This window comes from Heptranchias perlo, chromosome 7 (genome assembly GCF_035084215.1).
Source record: "Heptranchias perlo isolate sHepPer1 chromosome 7, sHepPer1.hap1, whole genome shotgun sequence".
Lineage (NCBI taxonomy): Eukaryota > Metazoa > Chordata > Chondrichthyes > Hexanchiformes > Hexanchidae > Heptranchias > Heptranchias perlo.
In genome coordinates, this window is record NC_090331.1 from 35,880,819 (window position 1) to 35,905,877 (window position 25,059).

The 25,059-nt window shown below is 42.1% G+C and overlaps 1 protein-coding gene across 1 annotated transcript in view; it reads left to right on the plus strand.

Annotated features, from left to right (window-relative positions):
* LOC137323610 (extended synaptotagmin-3-like) overlaps window positions 1–25,059 on the plus strand; it is a 126,080-nt gene that overhangs the window by 11,685 nt on the left and 89,336 nt on the right. The window contains exons 2-3 of the mRNA XM_067987293.1: window positions 11,433–11,474; window positions 17,234–17,368. Of these exons, the coding sequence (XP_067843394.1) occupies window positions 11,433–11,474; window positions 17,234–17,368 (177 nt within the window). The remainder of the gene's footprint in view (window positions 1–11,432; window positions 11,475–17,233; window positions 17,369–25,059) is intronic.

The following is a 25,059-nucleotide window of genomic DNA, read 5'->3' on the forward strand; positions in this document are numbered from 1 at the left end:
CATCCAATTGTTTTTTAAATACTTTCAAGGTGTTGCCAGGGGAGCAAGAAAAATCATAACCTTTTTAATAAGTTAAAACAAAGGCATAAATTTCTCCATAAAAAGCAAAACATGGCAGAATGTTGCCACAAGCAGTAATTTGTTAAAAACTCTACCAGATACTAGCAGCGAAATGTAAATAATTCAACCTGTGGAATTAAGTAAAACTCTTACATTTTCACATAATCAAAAACAATTTTATGAACACACAAAGCATAGGAAAATCATTTAAATTGGGCGCAGGCTGTCTTACTGCTAAATTACTATGCTTTGGGGGTGGGGGCGGTTAGAGAATCACCCCTCCCTAAGAGAGAAAGTTTTGTATGTTTTTGGGCACACTCAAATGTATTCCAAAGACTTTCAACTTTCTTTTATTCAAATTTTCCACATTTAATTTTCCACTTGGATTTACTGTTCAGCCTTCACTCTCTGGAGCTATCAGTAGCATTTCTGCAGTTTTTCAGATTATTCAAAGGCTACTTAGTCCTGATCACTTGCACACATTATTAAAGTGGAAAAGCAGGAGTGGTCGGAAAGTCTGCCCTCAGACGTAATACAGCTATACCCGTCAAAACCATTGCTACTTGTGTAGGCGCACTGCAACATGGTGAGGGCCAGGTAGTGCTATGGTAAAATCAGCTGATATTGATACCATCCATCTGAAAATTCTTTTCTTCCCCCATATTGTTTGGTGCACCATGCCGTAATCCTCAGTGGAGTAGAATTTACTTGCATGCAAACAATGAGATGTATACAAAATCTATTGACATGCATACTCTGGAGAAAAATAAACAAAGGCACTTTGAATGGGTTGACTTATGTTGTTCTGATCCAATTTAACATAAGCTTCTATATACAAATTCTGGACATTGAAAAAGGACTGTCAATTAGCATGGAATCACCTGGATGGTGTCAACCTTGATGGTGTAACAAACTGCAACAATTAGTTTTGAAATACAATTTATATGCTGCATTTATTATCTGAATAGGTATGCAAACCTGATTGTGTTTCTAAAGCTTGGAAAGTGATTCTATATGGACTACAGGAAGGATTCAGGGCCAATAGGCAGAGAGAAATGTCACCTGTCCTGACCATGCTCATCCTCCCTCTTTTGTTGATTCCCAGGGGGAGATAAACTAAGCAAACCCAATTAACTTTTTAAAAAAGTTTAAAATTGCCTGTCTAAGTACATCTATAGTACTCCCCTGCATGTAGTTTTTTTTTAAACTGCAGATTTCTTCAGCCAGCCTCAACGTTGTGGAAAAATAGGAAAAAAATCCACTTGGCAGGAATGAGAGCTGGTTATGGGAGGCTGGAGTTGGCCAGAAAAGGCGGTGGCCATTTTTCTAGGTGCACCAGGATTCCAGGGGCTACTGATGGCAAGGCCGGCATGTATTGCCCATCCCTAGTTGCCCTTGAGAAGGTGGTGGTGGGCGTTCATCTTGAACTTCTGCAGTCTGTATGCTTGAAGGTGCTCCCACAATGCTGTTAAGGAGTTCCAGGATTTTGACCCAGCGACGATGAACGCAATATATGTCCAAGTAAGGATCAGAGGTCATAGATTTAAAATAATTGGCAAAAAAACTAGAGGGGAAATGTGAACTTTTTTTTACACAGAGGTTTGTTAAGACCTGGAATGCACTGCCTGAAAGGGTGGTGGAAGCAGATTTCATTGGAACTTTCAAAAGGCAATTAGACATGTACCTGAAGAGGACTAATTTACAGGGTTATACGGAAAAAGCTGGGGTGTGGGACTAAATTGGACAGCTCTTTCAAAGACCCGGCACAGGCACGACTGGCTGAATGGCCTCCTGTGCTGTAAGATTCAGTGTGTGACTTGCAGGGGAATTTGAAGGAGATGGTGTTCCCATGCACCTGCTGCCATTGTCCTTTTAGGTGATGGAAGTCGTGGGTCTGGTAGGTGCTGCTGAAGCTTTGGTGACTTGCAGCATTGCTTCCTGTAGATAGTACACACTGCAGCCATGGTAGGCTGATGGCTGGAGGGCGGTGTGGGGGGCTTGGTGGTGTATGTTTAAGCTGGTGGATGAGCTACCAATCAAAGTGGACTGCTTTATCCTGGATGATTAGCTTTTTGAGTGTTGTTGCCGCTGCACCCTTCCAGGCAAATGGAGAGTATTCCATCTTACTCCTGACTGTTGTCTTGTAAGTGGTGTAGAAATTTTGCAGAGTCAGGAGGTGTGCTGTTCACTGCAGAATACCCACCACCTGACCTGTTCTAGTAGCCACAGCATTTATGTGGCTGGTCCAGTTGAGTTTCTGATCAATGATGACCTCCCAGGATGTTGATAGTGGGGGACTCAGCGATGGTAATTCCATTGAATGTCAAGGGGTAGTGGTTTGGCTCTTGTTGGAGATGCTTACTCGCCATTTATTAGCCCAAACTTGGATGTTATCAGATCTTGCTGTATGCGGGCATGGACTGTTTCATTATCTGAGGAATTGTGAACGGAGCTGAATATTGTGCAATCATCAGCGAACAGCCTTACTTCTGATCCTATGATAGAGATAAGATGAAGCAGCTGAAGATAGTTAGGCCTAGGACCTTCAACAATGTCTTGGGGCTGAGATGATTGGCCTCCAACAACCATAACCATCTTCCTTTGTTCCTGGCATGACTCCAGACATTGGAGAGATTTTACCTTGATCCCCATTGACTTTAGATTTTTTTTTGAACCAGCGTTATACTCTGTTGAATGCTGCCTTGATGTCAAGGGCAGTCACTCTCACCTCACCTCTGGAATTCAGAGGTGAGGTGAGAGTGACTGCCCATGTTTGGACCAAGGCTAGTGTGAGGTCTGGAGCTGAGTGGTCCTGGCAGGAGCCAAACTGAGCCCTGCACTCTGGCATACTGGTCATAGCTCAGCCAGATAACCAGTTGGTTCTGATTTCAGACCAGAGTGAGATAAGTCTTTGTTAATCAAAGTCCAGGTGAAGTTTGAGATGCCAACCACTTGAAATGTGTTTACCATTCCAAGTGGTTGGCATTTGAATCTGATATTTTAGAATATTAAATTGAGTATTAAATATTGGTCTGTATTAAAAATTCCATACACACAAAATATATTGTATTTAAAAATGACTTCTAAAGGCTCACCTGTCTTTAATTTTGTTTCAGCCAGAAGTCATGGTCCATGTGGGAACCAATGACATAAAAAAGGAAAAGGGTCGAGATCCTGCAGTCAGAGTTTCAGGAGCGAAGGAGGAAGTTAAAAGCAGGACTTCAAAGGTAGCAATTACTGGATTACTCCTGAGCCATGCACTAGTGAGTATAGGAATAGTAGGATAAGACAGGTAAATGCATGGCTGGAGAAATGGTGCAGGAGGGAGGGCTTTAGATTCCTGGAGCATCGGGACCAGTTCTGGGCAGGAAGCATCCGTTCAAGATGGATGGGTTGCACCACAAAAGAGCTGGGACCAAAGTCCTCGCATGGAGTTTAACTAGTGCTCTGGGGGAGGGTTTAAACTAATTTGGCAGGGGGTCGGCACCAGGATGAAACATTAGAGAGGAGAAACATGGTGCACAGAGCACTAGGAGGGACAAATAACACTAAAGTAAAGAGTTCAGAAATAAGAGGGATTAGACAGGGGGTAAATGCAAGGCAGGCTAAGATGAGTTTGGAGTGCATGTGCATAAATGCACTTAGCATGGTAAATAAGGTTGGTGAGCTGCAGGCTCTAGTCACCAAATGGGACTAAGATATAGTGGCAATAACAGAGACGTGGGTTCAAAGAAGGGGAGGATTGGGTACTTAATATTCCTGGCTACAAGGTATTCAGGAAAGATAGGGAAGGAAAGAAAGGTCGGGGGTGGGGAGGGCGGTGGCAGTATTGATCAAAGAAACTGTGGAAGCACTAGAAATGGATGATGTAAATGAGGGGGTCAAGGACAGAATCTATTTAGTTTGAATTAAGGAACAATAGAGGAACTGTTATGCTACAGGGTGAAAACTATAGGCAACTAAATAGTGAGAAGGAGATAGTGGAGCAAATTTTCAGGCAAACTACAGAAAGATGCAAGAACTATAGAGTAGTGATAATGGGGGGGCTTCTATTATCCCATTATAAACTGGGACAGTGCAAAGAGGGGGAGGAATTCTTGAAATGTGTACAAGAGAATTTTCTGGAACAGTGTGTTTCCAGCCCAACTAGGAAAGAAACAGTGCTGGATCTAGTTCTGGGAATGAAGTGGGGCAGGTGGCGCATGATTCAGTGGGGGAGCATTTGGGGAACAGTGACCATAATATTATTAGGTTTAGAATCGGTCTGGAAAAGGACAAGAAACAACCAAATGTGAAAATACTTAACTGGAGGGGGGCTAATTTTAGTGAATTTAAAAGGGATATTGCCCAGGTGGATTGGACTCAAAAACTGGCAAAACAGTAATTGAACAATGGGAGGCCTTCAAGGAGGAGTTGGTTCGGATGTGTAGACACATTCCTACGAGGGAGAAAGGAACGGCATCCAAAGCCAGAGGTCCCTGAATGACAAAAAATACAGAGATTAAAATGAAACAGAGAAAGGAGGCTTATGATGAATATAAGGTTCATAATACAGTAGAGAATCAGGCTGAATACAGAAAGGAGATCTAAAAAAGGAATGAGGGGCAAATAAAGAGTATGAGAATAGGTTAGTGGTTAACATAAAAGGGAACCCGTATGAACGTATAAATAGTAAAAGGATGGGACCAATTATGGACAAAAGAATCATCTTGTGGAGGCAGAGGTACTAAATGAGCACTTCGCATCTGTCTTCACTAGAGAAGAGAATACGAACATACGAATTAAGAGCAGGAGTGGGCCATTCGGCCCTTCGAGCCTGCTCTGCCATTTGATAAGATCATGGCTGATTTGATTGTGACCTCAACCCTACTTTCCCGTCTACCTATTATAACCTTTGACTCCCTTGTTAATCAGGAATTTATCTAACTCAGCCTTAAAACTATTAAGTGACCCTGCCCTCACCGCTCTCTGGGGAAGGGAGTTCCACAGACTCGTGACCCTCAGAGAAAAAAATTCTCCTCCTCTGTCTTAAATGGGGCACCCCTTATTTTTAAACTGTGGCCCCTAGTTCTAGTCTCTCCCACAAGGGGAAACATCCTTTCACCATCTACCCCTTCTAGTCCCCTCAGGATCTTATGTTTCAATAAGATCACCTCTCATTCTTCTAAACTCCAGTGTATACAGGCCCAACTTGTCCAACCTTTCCTCATTAGATAACCCCCTCATCCCAGAAATCAGTCGGGTGAACCTTCTCTGAACCGCCTCCCAAGCAATTACATCCTCTTTTAAATAAAGAGACCAAAACTGCACACAGTATTCTAGATGTGGTCTCACCAATGCCCTGTACAACTGTAGCAAAACTATAGGATGCTGCCATTGTAGCAGTAAAGGAGGAGGTAGTAGTGATATTGGATAGGATAAAAATAGATAGAGAGGAGGTACTTAAAAGATTGGCAGTACGCAAAGTAGAAAGCTAACCCAGTCCAGATGGGATGCATCCTAGGTTGCTGAGGGACGTAAGGGTGGAAATTGCAGAGGCTGTGCCCACAATCTTCCAATCCTCCTTCGATATGGGGATGGTGCCGGAGGAGTGGAGGATCGCAAATGTTACACCCCTGTTTAAAAAAGGGGAGAGAGATAAACCTGGCAATTACAGGCCAGTCAGCCATACTATAATCTGGAACAAAATAAATTAGCACTTGGAAAAGTATGGGGTAATAAATGAAAGTCAACACGGATATGTTAAAGTAAAATCGTCTTTGACTAACTTGATCTAGTTTTTTGATGAAGTAACAGAGAGGGTCGTGCGGTTGATGTGTATATGGACTTTCAAAAGGCATTTGATAAAGTACCATATAATAGACTTGTTCGCAAAATTAAAGCCCATGGGATTAAAGGGACAGTGGCAGTGTGGATAGAAAATTGGTTAAGGGTCAGAAAGCGGAGAGTCAAGGTGAACAGTTGTTTTCCAGACTGGAGGGAAGTATACAGGGTTGTTCCCCAGGGGTCAGTAATCGGACCACTGCTCTTTTTGATATATATTGATGACCTGGACTTTGGTATAGAGGATAAGATTTCAAAGTTTGCAGATGACACAAAACTCGGAAATGTAGTAAACAATGTGGAGGATAGTAACAGGCTTCAGGAGGACATAGACTAGTGAAATATGCAGACACATGGCAGATGAAATTTAATGCAGAGAATTGTGAAGTGATCCATTTTGGTAGGTAGAATGAGGAGAGGCGATATAAACTAAATGGTATAATTTTAAAGGGGGTGCAGGAACAGAGAGACCTGAGAGTGTATGTACACAAATCTTTAACGGTGGCAGGATAAGTTGAGATGGCTATTAAAAAAGAATATGGGATCCTGGGCTTTTTTGATAGAGGCATAGACTACAAAAGCAAGGAAACATTTATAAAACATTGGTTAGGCCTCAGCTGGAGTATTGTTTTCAAATCTGGGCACCACACTTTAGGAAAGATGTCAAGGCCTTATAGAGGGTGCAGAAGAAATTTACTAGAATGGTACCAGGAATGAGTGACTTCAGTTATGTGGAGAGATTGAAGAAGCTGAGGTGGTTCTCCTTTGAGCAGAGAAGGTTATGAGGAGATTTGATAGTGGTGTTCATAATCATGAACGGTTTTGATGGAGTAAATAAGGAGAAACTGCTTCCAGCGGTAGAAGGGTTGGTAACCGGAGTACGAGGGTTTAAGTTGATTGCAAAAGAACCAGAGGCAACACGTGGAAACAATTTTTTTTAATACAGAGTTGTGATGATCGGGAATGCACTGCCTGAAAGGGTGGTGAAAGCAGATTCAATAGTCCCTTTCAAAAGGGAATTGGATAAATACTTGAAGGGAAAAAAATTACAAGGCTATGGAGACAGGGCAGGAGAATGGGACTAATTGGATAGCTCTTTCAAAGAACCGGCACAGGCACGATGGGCCGAATGTCTGCCTCCTGTGCTGTACCTACTATGTTACGTACTGCTTGAATAATAAGAATCTAAATGGGATACTGAAGCAAAAGGATCTAGGGGTACAGATACGTAATCACTAAAAGTAGCAACGCAGGTTAATAAAGCAAGGCACTGGGGTTCAAGAGGGATAGGACTGAAAAGGAGAGAAGTTATGTTAAACTTGTATAGAACCTTGGTGAGAGGCTATACTTACCAGAAAAGGCTGAACAGGCTGGGGCTCATTTTGCTAGAAAGGATAAGGCTGAGGGTGACGTGATAGAGGTCTTGAAGATTATGAAAGAGTTTGATCGGGTTGATGTAGAGAAAATGTTTCCACTTGTGGGGGAGTCCAAAACTAGAGGTCAGAAATATAAGATAGTCACGAATAAATCCAGTAGGGAATTAGGAGAAACTTCTTTACCAAAGAGTGGCAAGAATGTGGAATGCATGACCACAAGGAGTAGTTGAGGCGAACAGCATAGGTGCATAGTGGTTATATTACTGGGCTAGTAATCCAGGGCTAGGGTACGGTAGCATAGTGGTTATGTTACTGGGCTAGTAATCCAGAGGTCCTGGACTTAAAAGTCCAGAGTCATGAGTTGAAATCCCGCCATGGCAGCTGGCGAATTTAAATTCAATTAATTAATTAAAATTCAATTAATTAAATAAAAATCTGGAATTAAAATACTAGTATCAGTAATGATGGCCATGAAACTACCGGATTGTCGTAAAAACCCATCTGGTTCACTAATGTCCTTTAGGGAAGGAAACCTGCCATCCTTACCCGGTCTGGCCTATATGTGACTCCAGACCCATGTCCTCCCTCAGCTGATGAATCAGTCCTCCAAACATGGACAGAAGAGCTGAATTCCAGAGGTGAGGTGAGAGTGACTGCCCTTGACATCAAGGCAGCATTTGACCGAGTGTGGCACCAAGGAGCCTGAGTAAAATTGAAGTCAATGGGAATCAGGGGGAAAACTCTCCAGTGGCTGGAGTCATACCTAGCACAAAGGAAGATGGTAGTGGTTGTTGGAGGCCAATCATCTCAGCCCCAGGGCATTGCTGCAGGAGTTCCTCAGGGCAGTGTCCTAGGCCCAACCATCTTCAGCTGCTTCATCAATGACCTTCCCTCCATCATAAGGTCAGAAATGGGGATGTTCGCTGATGACTGCACAGTGTTCAGTTCCATTCGCAACACCTCAGATAATGAAGCAGTCCGAGCCCGCGTGCAGCAAGACCTGGACAACATCCAGGCTTGGGCTGATAAGTGGCAAGTAACATTCGCGCCAGATAAGTGCCAGGCAATGACCATCTCCAACAAGAGAGAGTCTAACCACCTCCCCTTGACGTTCAACGGCATTACCATCGCCGAATCCCCCACCATCAACATCCTGGGGGTCACCATTAACCAGAAACTTAACTGGACCAGCCATTTAAATAATGTGGCTACGAGAGCAGGTCAGAGGCTGGGTATTCTGCGGCTAGTGACTCACCTCCTGACTCCCCAAAGCATTTCCACCATCTACAAGGCACAAGTCAGGAGTGTGATGGAATACTCTCCACTTGCCTGGATGAGTGCAGCTCCAACAACACTCAAGAAGCTCGACACCATCCAAGATAAAGCAGCCCGCTTGATTGGCACCCCATCCACCACCCTAAACATTCACTCCCTTCACCACCGGCGCACTGTGGCTGCAGTGTGCACCATCCACAGGATGCACTGCAGCAACTCGCCAAGGCTTCTTCGACAGCACCTCCCAAACCCGCGACCTCTACCACCTAGAAGGACAAGAGCAGCAGGTGCATGGGAACACCACCACCTGCACGTTCCCCTCCAAGTCACACACCATCCCGACTTGGAAATATATCGCCGTTCCTTCATTGTCGCTGGGTCAAAATCCTGGAACTCCCTTCCTAACAGCACTGTGGGAGAACCGTCACCACACGGACTGCAGCGGTTCAAGAAGGCGGCTCACCACCACCTTCTCGAGGGCAATTAGGGATGGGCAATAAATGCTGGCCTTGCCAGCGACGCCCACATCCTGTGAACGAATAAAAAAAAAAATTTAAGGGGAAGCTTGATAAACACATGAAGGAGAAAGGAATAGAAAGATGTGCTCATGGGGTTAGATGAAGAGCAATGGGAGGAGGCTCGTGTGGAGAATAAACACCGGCTAAGACCAGTTGGGCCTAATAGCCTGTTTCTGTACTGTAGATTCTATGTAATTGTACATAATCTTTTTAATTTCCTGCAATTTTATTAATTTCTAATTATACTTAAAAAGCAGAATTGTATCTGATTAGTTTCCAGTAATGATGTCAGCTTGGTTTCAACCAGTATTTTTAGGAACAAACATTTTCCTATTAATATATTTTGTTATAGAAACTATGATTTCTGCATCATCTAATAAGCTAGAGATTGCTTCTTGGCAATGTAACAGTATCTCCATTCACAGTTTCATTGTCATTTTGTTGTAAGTTCAACCATGAGATGAATTTGCAACAAAGTAACAAAAACTATAAATGGAGATATTGTTACATTGCTATATGCACGGCTTTTTAATTTTGGCTTATTAATATTTGGATGTGCTGCTTGTAACAGATGGTGCACTTACAAGAGAGATTAGACTTGATAGTGGTTGTTTCTAGGTAATACTGACCCCAAATTTCCTGGATTGCATTTCTGTGGAAATTATGTCAAAATTTACTTGTTTTTTGTGCTGATCTTGCCAATGGTAACTCATGTCAAAATTTCCTGTGGTGCTCATTTGCCTAAACTGGAATAAAATGAGCACAAATGCAATACCACCAGTAGGCATTATGGCGATCAGCCTGCTGTCTTCTGCCATGGCACCTCACTCTCTGAGCCTCTTCCATTATCATGCAGGGAATCTTACAACACCAGGTTATAGTCCAACAAATTTATTTTAAAATCACAAGCTTTCGGAGATTATCCCCTTGCTTGACTTTCAGAAAATTATTTACAATACGATGGGATTTGTTATCTATGGTTGTCCTATTCAAGATCTGAAATATGCAGTGTTATTTCACTCCTAAATGGCCTAGCTCTAATTTTAATCATTCATCTGACGAAGGGGATAATCTCCGAAAGCTTGTGATTTTAAAATAAATTTGTTGGACTATAACCTGGTGTTGTAAGATTCCTTACATTTGTCCACCCCAGTCCATCACCGGCATCTCCACATCATTATCATGCAGAACAGGGGTACGCCCATTGGGAAGGCCATTCCAGCTGCTTAGTCCTTCTGAACACATGAGGCGGGGATAGGTCCAAATAATTTCAGGTGCACTGAGACTGACAGCACTTTGTTTAAGTATAATGCAGGTCCAAATAAGAAAAATTCAACAGAAGAAAATGGTTGTCAAACTCAGGAAATCCCAATTACGCTGATATCAGGTGACCTTTGGTCATGCTGTGTCTAAATTTCTGAGTGCAAATCTACACCAGCACGAGTTTCCTGGACTATGAAAATAATGTGAGGTGGTCTTTTGCAGGAGAGTGGAACCATGTAAAAAAGCGGCAGAGGGTTTCAGTGGACGTATCTCAGAAGCCACGCTAACAATCAAGGAAATTCATGCACACTGATGTTTTAGTATAAAACAGGCATAAATCGGTTACACGCAAATTTCCTCCGACAAATTGGCGCAACGTCGCTCTTGCACCATAGTTACACCGAAACTTTCCAGGAAATTCTGGGCCATTGTTTTTGTCTGTGATACTTTTTGGGTATCAAGGAAGTACATTAGCTGAACATAAATGTTCTTTGTATTAGTTTATACATTTGTACTGATTCCTGAAAAGTGGCCAGCCTCTTTCGAGAAATTGAAAGGAATGAGGAAGAAAATCCATAACTGTGAATATAATTGGCCAGTGACATGAAACGTGTTTAGTTGTATTGGTTCAAATATAAGCAAACCGAAAGAGCGTCACTCTGCATGATTGATGGAATTCTCATCTGAAATATAATGTGGGAAGGAATGGCTAGTGGGCGGAAGGTAGGTGTAACGATGGGGATTTAATTTGGTCAAACATGCAGAAATTTTAAACTCCCCAGAAATCAGAAATACATATATTTTCAGGGCTACTCTGGCCAGATTTAGAAATGCAATGGGCGTTGATAATTAATAGAATGGCGAAGACGGATCAGTTATCTGGGATCGCAGTCTTGGCAAGACAAAAGAAAGGTCAAAGTATGAATATGGTTGGTTTGGGAGAGAGAAGTAGGGGGAAATTGGGGAGGGTGAGTGGAAAAGAATCTGGGCACAGGTGCACACAGGCTGGTTGCTGATGGAATATCACCAAAATAAATTTCAAAGTTGTTTGTATAATGTATTCTACCTACAGAATATCCATATTTCAGCTATTTATATTAACTTTTTTTTCTTTTAGGTTCACTTTCCAGATATAGAAAGAGTGGAATGGTTGAACAAGGTAAGAGAAAGCAAAGCTCTGAGAATTGTATCTAAAGCATTAATCCAAGTTTGAAGTTCAAGACTGAGGCTTGACTTTCAGAAAATTATTTACAATACGATGGGATTTGTTATCTATGGTTGTCCTATTCAAGATCTGAAATATGCAGTGTTATTTCACTCCTAAATGGCCTAGCTCTAATTTTAAGATTATGCCCCTTCGATCTGGATTCGCCCTCTAGAGGTAATAGTTTCTCAGTATCTACCTGATCAAATCCCTTTATCATTTTAAACAGTTCAATTAGACTTTCTCTCACCCATCTAAACTCATGGGAATACAAGCCAAGTTATGACAGTTACATGGGTAAGATGGGTATAGAGGGATATGGGCCAAGTGCAGGCAATTGGGACTAGCTTAGTGGTATAAACTGGGCGACATGGACATGTTGGGCCGAAGGGCCTGTTTCCATGTTGTAACTTCTATGATTCTATGATTCTATGCAACCTGTCCTCATATTTAACCCTTCAGCCCTGCTATCATTCTGGTAAATCTATACTGTACCACCTCCCCTGAGGTTTGGTGCCCAAAACTGAATGCAGTGCTTAAAATGGGGTCTGACCAAGGCTCTGTACAACTGAAACATCACTTCCTCATTTTTGAATTCCAACACCCTTGAGATAAAGGCCATCATTCAATCAGCCTTTTTGATTACTTTTTTGTACCCGTGTACTAGTTTTTTTAAAATTAGTTCATGGGACGTGGGCGTCGCTGGCAAGGCCAGCATTTATTGCCCATCCCTAATTGCCCTTGAGAAGGTGGTGGCGAGTCACCGCCTTGAACCACTGCAGTGCGTGTGGTGAAGATTCTCCTACAGTGCTGATTGGAAGGGAGTTCCAGGATTTTGACCCAGCGATGATGAAGGAATGGCGATATATTTCCAAGTCAGGATGGTGTGTGACTTGGAGGGGAACGTGCAGGTGGTGGTGTTCCCATGTACCCGCTGCCCTTGTCCTAGGTGGTAGAGGTCATGGGTTTGGGAGGCGCTGTTGAAGAAGCCTTGGCAAGTTGCTGCAGTGCATCCTGTAGATGATACACACTGCAGCCACTGTGCGCTGGTGGTGAAGGGAGTGAATGTTTAGGGTGGTGGATGGGGTGCCAATCAAGCGGGCTGCTTTGTCCTGGATGGTGTCGAGCTTCTTGAGTGTTGTTGGAGCTGCACTCATCCAGGCAAGTGGAGAGTATTCCATCACAATCCTGACTTGTGCCTTGTAGATGGTGGAAAGGCTTTGGGGAGTCAGGAGGTGAGTCAGGAGGTGAGTCACTTGCCGCAGAATACTCAGCCTCTGACCTGCTCTTGTAGCCACAGTATTTATGTGGCTGGTCCAGCTAAGTTTCTGGTCAATGGTGAGCCCCCATGATGTTGATGGCGGAGAATTCGGCGATGGTAATGCCATTGAATGTCAAGGGGAGGTGGTTAGACTCTCTTGTTGGAGATGGTCATTGCCTGGCATTTGTGTGGTGCAAATGTTACTTGCCACTTATCAGCCCAAGCCTGGATGTTGTTCAGGTCTTGCTGCATGCGGGCACGGACTGCTTCATTATCTGAGGGGTTGCGAATGGAACTGAACACTGTGCAATCATCAGCGAATATCCCCATTTCTGAACTTATGATGGAGGGAAGGTCATTGATGAAGCAGCTGAAGATGGTTGGGCCTAGGAACTCTGCCTTGAGAGAGTTCCTCGAGGCAGAGGAACTCCTGCAGCAATGTCCTGGGGTTGAGATGATTCACTTCCAACAACCACTACCATCTTCCTTTGTGCTAGGTATGACTCCAGCCACTGTAGAGTTTTCCCCCTGATTCCCATTGACTTCAATTTTACTAGGGCTCCTTGGTGCTACACTCAGTCAAATGCTGCCTTGATGTCAAGGGCAGTCACTCTCACCTCACCTCTGGAATTCAGCTCTTTTGTCCATGTTTGGACGAAGGTTGTAATGAGTTCTGGAGCCGAGTGATCCTGGCGGAACCCAAACTGAGCATCAGTAAGCAGATTATTGGTGAGTAAGTGCCGCTTGATAGCACTCCCTTCCTAACAGCACTGTGGGAGAACCTTCACCACACGGACTGCAGCGGTTCAAGAAGGCGGCTCACCACCACCTTCTCAAGGGCAATTAGGGATGGGCACTAAATGCTGGCCTCGCCAGCGACGCCCACATCCCATGAACAAATTTTTTTTTTAAAACTGACGATGACACCTTCCATCTCTTTGCTAATGATTGAGAGTAGAGTGATGGGGTGGTAATTGGCCAGATTGGATTTGTCCTGCTTTTTGTGGAAAGGACATACCTGGGCAATTTTCCACATTGTCGGGTAGATGCCAGTGTTGTAGCTGTACTGGAACAGTTTGGCTAGAGGCGCGGCTAGTTCTGGAGCACAAGGCTTCAGCACTACAGCTGGGATGTTGTTGGGACCCATAGCCTTTGTTGTATCCAATGCTCTCAGCCGTTTCTTGATATCACGTGAAGTGAATCGAGTTGGCTGAAGACTGCATTGGAAGTTTCCACACCCCACATGGGACCTAATTGAGAAGGAAAAAAGATCCATTGAGATGCAGGCCCCAAATAGGCCTTTGAGGAAAATTCACCCCTAGGCCAGGACCTAGAAATGCCAGGTCCTAGCCTAGATTCCAGCTGTTGTGGTGGACACCTGTCACAGTTACAGCAGAAATATACCAGAAAGGCCAAGATTTACATGATCTAGATATTTTATATCAAGTATTAATTGCTAAATTATTTTAATAGCTGATCATGAATATTGATGTACTTGAATAAATAAATGACTGATTTGAACTATGAAATAAATACTCAGAGATTTAGAGATGAACAAGTACTGTCCACTTCTAAATAAGTGCTGCATCAATGACTGGAGTAAATACATCCATGTTGACCAGATTTAAACAAGTTATTGAATATGTATGAAAAGTATATGTTAACAAGCCAATGTCAGGACTGGCAATAAGCTAAAAAATTTTAAAATAAATAATAACTGAATCATGTACTTCCCCCGAGTTCCCTACAACTTTATTCTCCCCCTTGTAAACATTTCCTTATTCACTGCCAAGGACCATCCTACACACTGTTACCCCACACCGGGTCAGTTGACTGCTTCTCTTACAGTACACTGGGACGCTGCCCTGTTGTGCCACTCATTATTTATTCATTCATTCATTTCTGATCCAGACCCCACTACATAAATCACCAGCTGGCAGCACTGATTTCCCTGTAGTCACAAAGTTCTTTGATACAGCTGGGTGCTGCAGTTTAAGCAAATGCTGCTTTCATCATGATCCTGTAGGAATTCATGTGGCAAGTATGGCCAAGCATGATTGGAAATCAGGTCACATTTCTCCCCTTTTCTTTATGATTTTGGTGCCTAGCCCATTTTCAGTCTTTCTGATGAGTGGGGCCCATGCCCCTTTTGAAGATATTAGCAAACAAAAGGTAGGCATGATTAAATATGGAAGGAATAAGAAGTTTGTCCATATTTAGCATTATTCTGAGAATCCCTTCCCCTCCAAAAATGGATTTTCCAACATGAGTGAAAAGTGGGTCAGTCTGTTTATTATTGTTATGGCTTTAAGATCTCTTATGGGTGTATGTGCAGCAGTGGAATATAGCAATCAAATCAAAAGTTACTGTTTCGCTTCAGGTTAGGTCAGAAGTTAAAAGTAAGTGTAGCAAAGGGAAAAACCTCAAAGTATCAGCACAGTGATAGAAACGAATAGAGTGGTGGATGGTTTGAATGAACCTCTTAAGTTGAATACCATTTGAGTTTCAAAAGCCAGCTGTTGCCAGAATTCAGCCTCCACATGTTAGCTTGAGGCTGACTTACAGTATCCTATTGTGATACCAATCACAATACTATTGTATTGACATTTACTATTCTCACAAAGCTAGTTTTATGTGTTTTTTTTTAAAGTTTAAAAAAAGCTGAACGTGCAGGCTTATAACTGGAACAAAATTTCCAATGAGATATACCCTTTGCAATCATGAACAAAGGAGGCATATGCCAATGCATAACTCCTGTAGCACTGTATTCGACTGGGATGTGGGCATTTCATACACTCCTGTATCATAAATCCTACTTGCATCGTAAATGGATTACAGTGCCCCCCTTCCCCCCCCTCCCCCCCCACCCCCGGCAAAACCACCTCCATTCATGGTCCTGAACATATTGAAGGCCTTGTCAGTAATCAAGATTTTCTCGATTGTTGTTCAGCCATTATCCTCAAAAATTGCATTTTTCACAACTGTATCAAGTATCTTTTTGATATTAATACCAGTTAGGTGACTTGTTAACTGTTTAAGTATTGTTAAAGGATCATTATTGCAGGTATGTCATGCTCAGCTGCCAGTTTTCTCACTGCAGATAACAAAATCGCATTCTTGGGAATTGCACATTTCATTGATATCTATACCTGCAATTTTGTTAGCAGTTATTGAAATGAACAAAAGGCATGTCTCTCATATTTTATTTTGATCAGGAAAATCTAGTCACTTATTGGGTTTCAATTTTCATGCCAATGTCACCAGCTTGGTGTAAATCAATGTCAGAAACGCCATTTTTTAAATCGCAAATGACAGTTCAACCACTGATACCAAATTAGCTTCATCCTTCCTGGTCTGCCAACATTAGTAGGGTTATTATTGATATCTGATTTCAGAATGCAAATTCCCACTACCTCCCTTTTTTTCTGAGTAGTTTTTTAATGTTCTACTTTTATTATGCTACCACCAATACATAACCTCTAATAAACCACTTCTCGTCATCCTCTTCGATTGCTTTTTCTCCTCTTTCATTCTTTCATTCTTTCATCCGGAACTACTCTTGTTCCCAAGGTCAGATTCACTAAATTAAAAATGATTCCTATAACCTCTAACTAGGATTGATGAGGATTAAGGCTACAACAGAGATTAAAGGCCAATTGTGGCTTCCTTTTTTTTCATTAAATGGTTTACTTGCTGTGAAAAATATGTTGCAAATGTTCACTGTTGTTTTACTCATACATCATCACTCACAATGTTTATAACCTGTGTAGTTGTACGCCAGAATCATGTGGTGGTTCGATGGTACAGTTCACTGGTGCAATCGTGCAATGAACGTAGATAGGTAGACGCACAACGTAAATGCCCAAAAATTCCCATTCATGCAATTAAGGGGAAAGCGCCAAGGGCCTAGAAATTTGTCTACGCAGCACTTGTTTTTCAGGTGCTACTCAGCCTACTAAGCCCCCAAAATGGCGGGCAGCAAGCACGCACACACGCACGCGCGCACACACGCGCGCGCACACACACACACACACTCTCTTCCGGCCGGATGTGCGACAACCACCATATTGGATAAGGACAAACAAGAGGCATCCTTTAATAACGCCTGAAATATGCGTTAGGCCCCTTATTTGCATATACAAAGGGCCTAACGTCTGCTTGAGGTCCCTGCTGTAACAATGGTTTGCCCTGAGACAGCCCATGCTATCACCCTACAGAATGCCTGCAACAAAGAAGGTAAGTAACTTGACTGAATGTGGAGCCTGGAGGAGCAGGAGTGCTCCTCCTAACCCCACATTAAAGGACCCGATTGCTGCCACTCCTGCCCACCCCTCAAACCCAGAGATCACCCCCCCCCAACCCCGACCCAGGCCTTAGATATTCAAAACTTTATATTACATATCCACCATCTACTGTGTAGATGCCCTTCTAATATTTTAATTTTCTGAACCAGATTTTAAAGCAAGCCTGGCCATATTTTGGGATGTACCTGGAGAAATTATTTAAAGACACCATCGAGCCTTCAATATGTGGATCAAATGTTTGCCTGAAAACTTTTACATTTGCAAAACTTAATTTTGGAGAAAAGGTAAGGACATCATTCTTCACAATTGATTGATTTCCCTCAACATGTCTGATCATAAAATGAAACTGTTTGAGATGTACATTTCTGAGTAGTCTAGTTAACAGTAATATTGAACATTCCTGTAATGTAATTTTTATTATCTGTATGAGGCCCCATCTTCATTTCTGTCTTATCTTCTAATTTTGCTCTGTGTGAATACTTTGCTAAACTGTCCCCCTGCAATTTGTAATAAGAAAGTGGCAAGAGATTAGGAATGAAAGCCAAATAAAATTGGTTTACTTTGGGTTAATTATACTGATTTCTGCAGACTAATGGGTTTTCTGTGTCAAATCCACTGACAATCCATTAGTAGTAGATATATATCCATGCCTTTAGCAGTTTGATTTTGGTGGCTAGGATGGACGGGCCTTTATAAAAGATGAAACATTTGTGAAAGGTTTTGCTTTCTAAATATTGAACAATTTGGAGCAGAGCTTCTGTTTAACTTCATGAAATTATAGAGACAGCACTTACTAATGCTGCATGTTGAAATCCAAATGTTTTATTCAGCTGCTTGTTGTAAATTCTAATTTTTCTAATGACTTTTCAAATTAATCTTGGTTGCTTGGCTAAATCTATCTGAATCTGTTAAGGGCAGTGGTGACTTTGACAGCCACTGGCAAAGCATGGCCCCCAGGTCCAGTAGGCAGCAGGTCTTGTTGCATAAGGCTGCATGGATCAGTAACAGCCTGATAGTGTTCCTCGGAGATATCCAGGAAACTGACACTTGAGCTATGGATACTGTGGGCTGGGTAAGACTTTCTACGAGCAGCTCCTCCTCACCTGCTGAGTTCTAACAAGCCCACCTGCTGCTGCTGCTGCTACTCCTCTTCGTCTAATTCTTCCTCTATCCAAAGCAGAGAAGCAAAAATGGCACTCATGGCAAGCAATGAGTGCTTAATCAGGGTGAGCAAGGCAAAAAAAAAATTTAAACAGAAAGAAACAATCTCCAAGCTAGGAAATATACTAAGCACAAAGATCCCTACGATCTGAATGCCTGCAGCTGTGTGTTTTTTTTACATTACTGGTTGTACTATTTAATCAGTTTGTGAGGCCAATCCTGCGAGGTTTTACTCGGTGGGTTGGCCGCTGTGTGTGATTTCCCCTAATTACATGATTTGCATTAATTAATGAGGCACCGCTCGTTTTTGACAGGTGTGTTTACCACCAGAGTCATCTCTCGAGTTAAAATGGTGGTCAGCAGGCTTCTGGCGGGAACGGGGCAGTAAATTGATTTTTGCTATTTTTACAGCCCACTACCGTTCCCACCAGGTAGGTTGGGTTAAAATCACTTCCATGGATATTTTTCTCTTTTTGTTACTGCAGTTTTTTTTGTGTCGGTGATAACTGGACTCAGTGCAACTCCAGTTAGGTATTTTGTGCAGCACACATTCTCTGGATTGTTGGGCCAGGCCTCTGGACCAGTAATCGAGCAGCCTGGACTGATATTTCAGAGAATGCGAGTTCAAATCCCACCATGCCAATTGAGAACTTGAATTCTCAAATTTTATTTTAAAAAAAATATGGAAATATAAAACTGGTATCAGTGAAAGTGACTATGATGCTGTCAGATTGTCGTAAAATCCCAATTGGTTCACCAGTGTCCTTTTTCGGGAAGGAAACGTGGCATCCATAGTCTGGCCTAGATGTGACTCCAGTCCAACATCAGCATGTTTGACTCTAATTACACTCTGAAGTAGCCTAGCAAGCTATTCAGTTGTATCAAACCGCTACAAAGAATAAACGGTTCAAGAAGAAATCCCACCACCACGACCTCAAGGCAATTAGGGATGGGCAATAAATGTCAGCCTTACCGGCAATGCCCACATCCTGAGAATGAATTTAAAAATAAAGATAAATCATGGCTGTACCTATTAGAGCTGTAGCTGTTGCACAGTTCTGAATTCCTCCAACAGGCCAGTAGTATTTATTTGCCCATCATTTGGCAACCGCAACAAAGTAAAACTTAAATCATACATTGATTTATATTTCAATTAACAGAATATTTTTGTTCTAAATACAAGACCACCGTTTACATCCCCATACACCTCTCTGAAGTGCATTGGATGTAGGGCACAGGCTTTTAAAAATAATGGAGGGAATGTGTGTCCTCACTAATTTTCTCCTGTGCCTTACCTTCCCGAAGGTGCCCTTTTATGGTACAGTTCACCTTTAGGTAAATCCAATTGGCCATCATGTATCTGTGATCCTTAATGGTGAGTGTTGGCAAGGCATTTGACCACTGATTGGGAGGGGAAGAGTAATCCCATCAAGCCTCGTTCTCTCCTCACCCTATTGCTACTGAGCAGAGGTCAACAGTTCCTCATGGAAGCAAGACTTTCCTTGGGCTTATTTCCCACACACCTTAGTAGCAATTACAAGGCAAAGAATTAGAGGCTTGGGAGCACATTTCCTGCCCATCCTACCTGAAACAGTTAGTTGGTGTATGGTGTGAAAAGATAAATAAATGTCTATCATTAGAAAAACTCAAGTATTAAAAATACTGTTTGTATTTAATTACAAATTACATTTATATTTTTCCCTTTCAAATTCAGCACTGTTTTTTGTTGGAACCCTAACAAATAATCCCCAGTCTTGCATCAGCGGACTCAAAACTATTTTAAAATAACATTTTAACTAATTTTATCAATTTGTCTTCACAACTCATTTTAAATTCAAATGGCAGTGTAATTTGACAAACCAAAATCACAGTCTTACATAGGATTACATAGAAAATGCTGGAAAAGCTCAGCAAGTGAGGCAGCATCTGTGGAGAAAGAAACAGAGTTAACGTTTCAGGTCGAAGACCTTTCGTCAGAACAGGAAGATGTTAAAGAGTTAAAGTTTTTAAGCGAGTACAGAGTCGGGGAAAGGGGGAGGAAAGAACAAAAGGGAAGGTCTGTGATAGGGTAGATGGCAAGAGTGATTAAATAACAAAAGGGATGATGGTGCAAGGCAAGGAGGGTGGTAATGGGACAAGTAAAGAAACAAAAGATTGGTCTAGAGTAGCTGTAAATGGCAAAAGCAGAACTGTTGAATCCAGAAGGTTGTAAAGTGCCTAAATGAAAGATGAGGTTCTGTTCCTTGAGCTTCATTGGAACAGTGTAAGAGGACAAAAACAGGTCAGAGTGGGAGTGGGTCGGAGAATTAAAATGGCAAGCGACCGGCAGGTCAAGGTCACGCTTGAGGACAGAGCAGAGGTGTTCAGCAAAGCGATCATCCAATCTGCGTTTGGTCTCCCCAGTGTAGAGGAGACTGCATTGTGAGCAGCAAATACAGTATAATAAATTGAAAGGAGTACAAGTAAATCGCTGTTTCACCTTGAAGGACTGTTCTGGGCCCTGGATGAAGGAGTTGATAGGGCAGGTGTAATATCTTCTGCGCTCGCATGGAAAGGTGCCGTGGTGAGGAGAGCGGGCATTGGGGGTGATGGAAGAGTGGACCAGCGTGTCGCGGAGGGAGCGGTCTCTTTGGAATGCTGAAAGGGGAATGGAAGATGTGTTTTGGTGGTGGGATTGCGCTGAAGGTGGTGGAAATGACGTTGAATGTGGAAGGTGAGGACAAGGGGGAGCTATCATGGTTCTGGGAGGGAAGAGGTGAGGGCAGAAGTGCGGGAAATAGGACGGACACGGTCGAGGGCCCTGTCAACTACAGTGGAGGGGAATCCTCGGTTGAGGAAAAGGGAAGACATATCTGAAGTACTGGTGTGGAAGGTGGCATCATCAGAACAGATGAGCCGGAGAACCTGGGAGAAGGGAATAGAGTCCTTACAGGATGCTGGGTGGGAAGAAGTGTAATCAAGGTAGCTGTGGGAGTCAGTGAGCTTATAATAGGTATTGCTTGATAGCCTACCCCCAGAAATGGAGGTAGAGAATTCGAGGGAGGGAAGGGAAGAGTCGGAGATGGACCATGTGAAGGCAAGGTAAGGGTGGAAATTGGAAGCAAAGTTGATGAAATTTTCCAGTTCGGGGCGAGACTCCACTCACTTCCTCCAAATAAAAGGTGTCGCTATGGGAACCCATATGGGTCCCAGCTATGCCTGCCATTTTGTGGGATACGTGGAACATTCCTTGTTCCTGTCCTACTCTGCTTCCACCCCCCCTTTTTCCAATACGTTGATGAATGTATCAAAGTTGTTTCCTGTTCTCGCCCCGCTTCCACCCACCTCATTTCCTGTAAGAACTCTATTCCCTTCAGCATTTTCTGTTTTTATTTCAGATTTCCAGCATCCGCAGTATTTTGCTTTTGATATAGAATTACATAGAATGTACAGCACGGAAACAGGCCATTCGGCCCAACAAGTCCATGCTGGTGTTTATGCTCCACAGGGGCCTTCTCCCTCCCTACTTTATCTAACCCTATCAGCATATCCTTCTATTCCTTTCTCACTAGTGTTTATCTAGTTTCCCCTTTAATGTACCTATGCTAGTCGCCTCAACTACTCCTCATGGTAGCGAGTTCCACATTCTAACCACTTTCTGGATAAAGAAGTTTCTCCTGAATTCCCTATCAGATTTATAAGTGACTGTCTTATATTTATGGCCCCCAGTTCTGGTCTCCCCCGCAAGTGGAAACATCTTCTCTACGTCTACCCTATTAAATCCTTTCATAATCTTAAAGACCTCTATCAGTTCACCCCTCAGTCTTCTCTTTTCTAGTGAAAATTGCCCCAGCCTGTTCAATCTTTACTGATGGGTATGATCTCTCAGTTCTGGTATCATCCTAGTAAATCTTTTTTGCACCTTCTCCATTGCTTCTATATCCTTTTTATAATATGGAGACCAGAACTGTTCGCAGTAATCTGTGTGGTCTAACCAAGGTTCTATACAAGTTTAACATAACTTCCCTGCTTTTCAATTCTATCCCTCTAGATGTGAACCCCAGTGCTTGGATTACTTGTTTTGATGGCCTTATTAACCTGCGTCGCTACTTTTAGTGATTTGCATATCCGTACCTCCAAATCCCTCTGCTCCTCTACCCCATTTAGACTTATTATCCAAGCAGTAGGTGGCCCCCTTATTCTTCCTACCAAAATGTAATACCTCACTTATCTATATTGAAATTCATTTGCCAATTACATGTCTATTCTGCAAATTTATTAATGTCTTCCTGTATTTTGTCACAGTCTTCATTATTAACTATACCCACCCCATCTGGTGTCATCTGCAAATTTTGAAATTGTACTTTCAACTCCTGAGTCCAAATCGTTTAGGTAAATGGTGAACAACTGGTCCCGGCACCGATCCTTGTGGAACACCACTTCCCACCTTTGTCCGTCTGAGTAATTATCTTGAATCCCTACTCTCTGTTTTCTGTTTTGTAGCCAGCCTACTATTGATTCTGCTACTTGTCCCCTGACTCCACATAATCTGACCTTAGTTATGAGTCTAATATGCGATAACTTATTGAAGGCCTTTTGAAAATCCAAATATATTACATCTGCATTACCCTTGCCTACCCTTTCTGTTGCTTCTTCAAAGAATAAAATAAGGTTGGTCAATCGTGACCTTCCTTTTTGAAATCCTGCTGACTTCTTTATTATATTTTTGGTTTTTCGAAGTCTTTCTATTACATCTTTGAGTAAGGATTCCATTATCTTTCTTATCACCAATGTTATGCTAATTGGTCTATAGTTCCCTGGACTTGTTCTATCTCCCTTTTTTAAATATAGGAATCACATTAGCCATCCACCAGTCCTTTTGTCCTTTTCTAGTGTGTGTGTGTGTCTTCCCTAAGACACTCACCTGACGAAGGAGAAAGCCTCCGAAAGCTTGAGTTGGACTATAACCTGGTGTTGTAAGATTCCTTACATATCTTCCCTAGCTTTTAGTATGTGCAGATGCAATCCAACCGGACCAGCAGTTTTATCCTCTCTAAGTTTGATTAGTTTATTAATTATCTCCCCCGCCCCGTCATCTTTCTATCTTAAATGTCTTTCGAAGAAGAGATCAAAAAAGATATAATGTTACGCCCACCATGTTAGTCTCCCTGGTAAATACTGAGGCAAAGTAATTATTTAATATTTCTGCCATTTCGCTGTCATTGCCTATGAGTTTATCGTGTTTCTCCCTATCCTGATTTTTCTTTTATTAGTTATGTGTTTGTAGTGTTCTTTACTATTTATTTTTATATTCCTTGATAATTTAATTTTGTAGTTTCTCTTTGCCTTCCTAATTGTATTTTTAATTTATTTCCTAACCTTTTCGTATTCCCTTTTTGTCATCCTCTCCTTTGTTGTCTATGTACTTAGTGTTTGCCTTTTTCTTTAGTTTCAATTTTGCCCATATTTCTTTCTTCCTCCATGGAGGATCATTAATGGCTAGTTTATTCTTCCTTTTTAATGGGATATATTTCTCCTGGACTCTCTTGATTACCGTTTTAAATGTTGCCCACTGCTGTTCTATTCTGAAATCCTTAGGTTCACTAAATTGCTGTTCAGAGCTTCAACTTAGTAACTTCATCCAGAAAATTACATTATGAAATTTGATTTATTTCCTAAGTCTGATGGATTTAAATGGTTTGTTTGTTCTCTCAATATGAACAATAATATTTGATTTTTTTTTAAATACTGAGGAGACACATTTTAAGGCAGTGTGGCTGTTTTATTAAAAGTAATCAGGATTTTCTAAATCAATATGTTGTGGAGAAATGTCTGAATTAAAATGCAGCACAAGCAATCTTAATTTTTTTTAACTCAATTGATTTTTTTAGTTTCAATTATATTGTTTGTGATAATGTTTAAGCTGCTTTTGGTGGCAAACTGCTAACGTACAACACGATAATTCTATGTTTTAAAAGTTTTGCATCTAGGACCTATCCATTGTCCCACACCCCTCAAAGACATAAGGGTAGAAATTGGATTAAAGGTTTAAAACAGACGCAACAAAGATCAATTTTGGGGACCGACGTCTCACATCCAAAGTCTGCCTGAAAGACGTCTGACCCAACATTGGGTCAGCCCATTTTTCAGGCATCCCCGCCAGCTGCCAAAAACAGGCATTAGGCCTTTTACATGTAAATGAGAGGTCTGTCGCCTGGTTTAGGCCCCCTCTGGGAAATTGGATAGTGATATTGGCTCCTGCTCCGCTCAGGATTCTTCAGAAGCCGCTGTGGTCTAAGCAGTAGCTGCCGTGGCCCAGTATTCATTTTCTTAAAATGGGTGAGCTGCCTGTCGAAGCACGCTGGCAGCTCGCCCACATAATTTCAAAGAGGCCTGAGGCCCAATTTTGGGCCGCCTTGTGTTTCCCGGTTGGGATGCGAACTTGAGAAATGTCTGAATTAAAATGCAGCATAAGCAATCTTAATTTTTTTTTATCTCAATTGATTTTTCATTTTCAATTATATTGTTTGTGATAGTGTTTTTCTGCTTTTGGTGGCTAACTGCTAGTGTGCAGCACGATGATTCTATATTTTAAAAATTTTGTATCTACGATGTATCCATTGCATCACATCCATTGTGCCACACCTCTCAAAGACATAAGGGTAGAAATTGAATTGTTATTGTTGGGTAGTCTGTTGTTAAGGTGTGCCATCTCTTATGTATCTGTTCCCATGTTGTGTGCAGTGTGTACACAGCTTTGAAACTGGCCACCACCTCCTAGCAGCCATGCTATGCTGTTCTTGAGGTGCATGCAGCAAGAGAAAGACAAACCTCT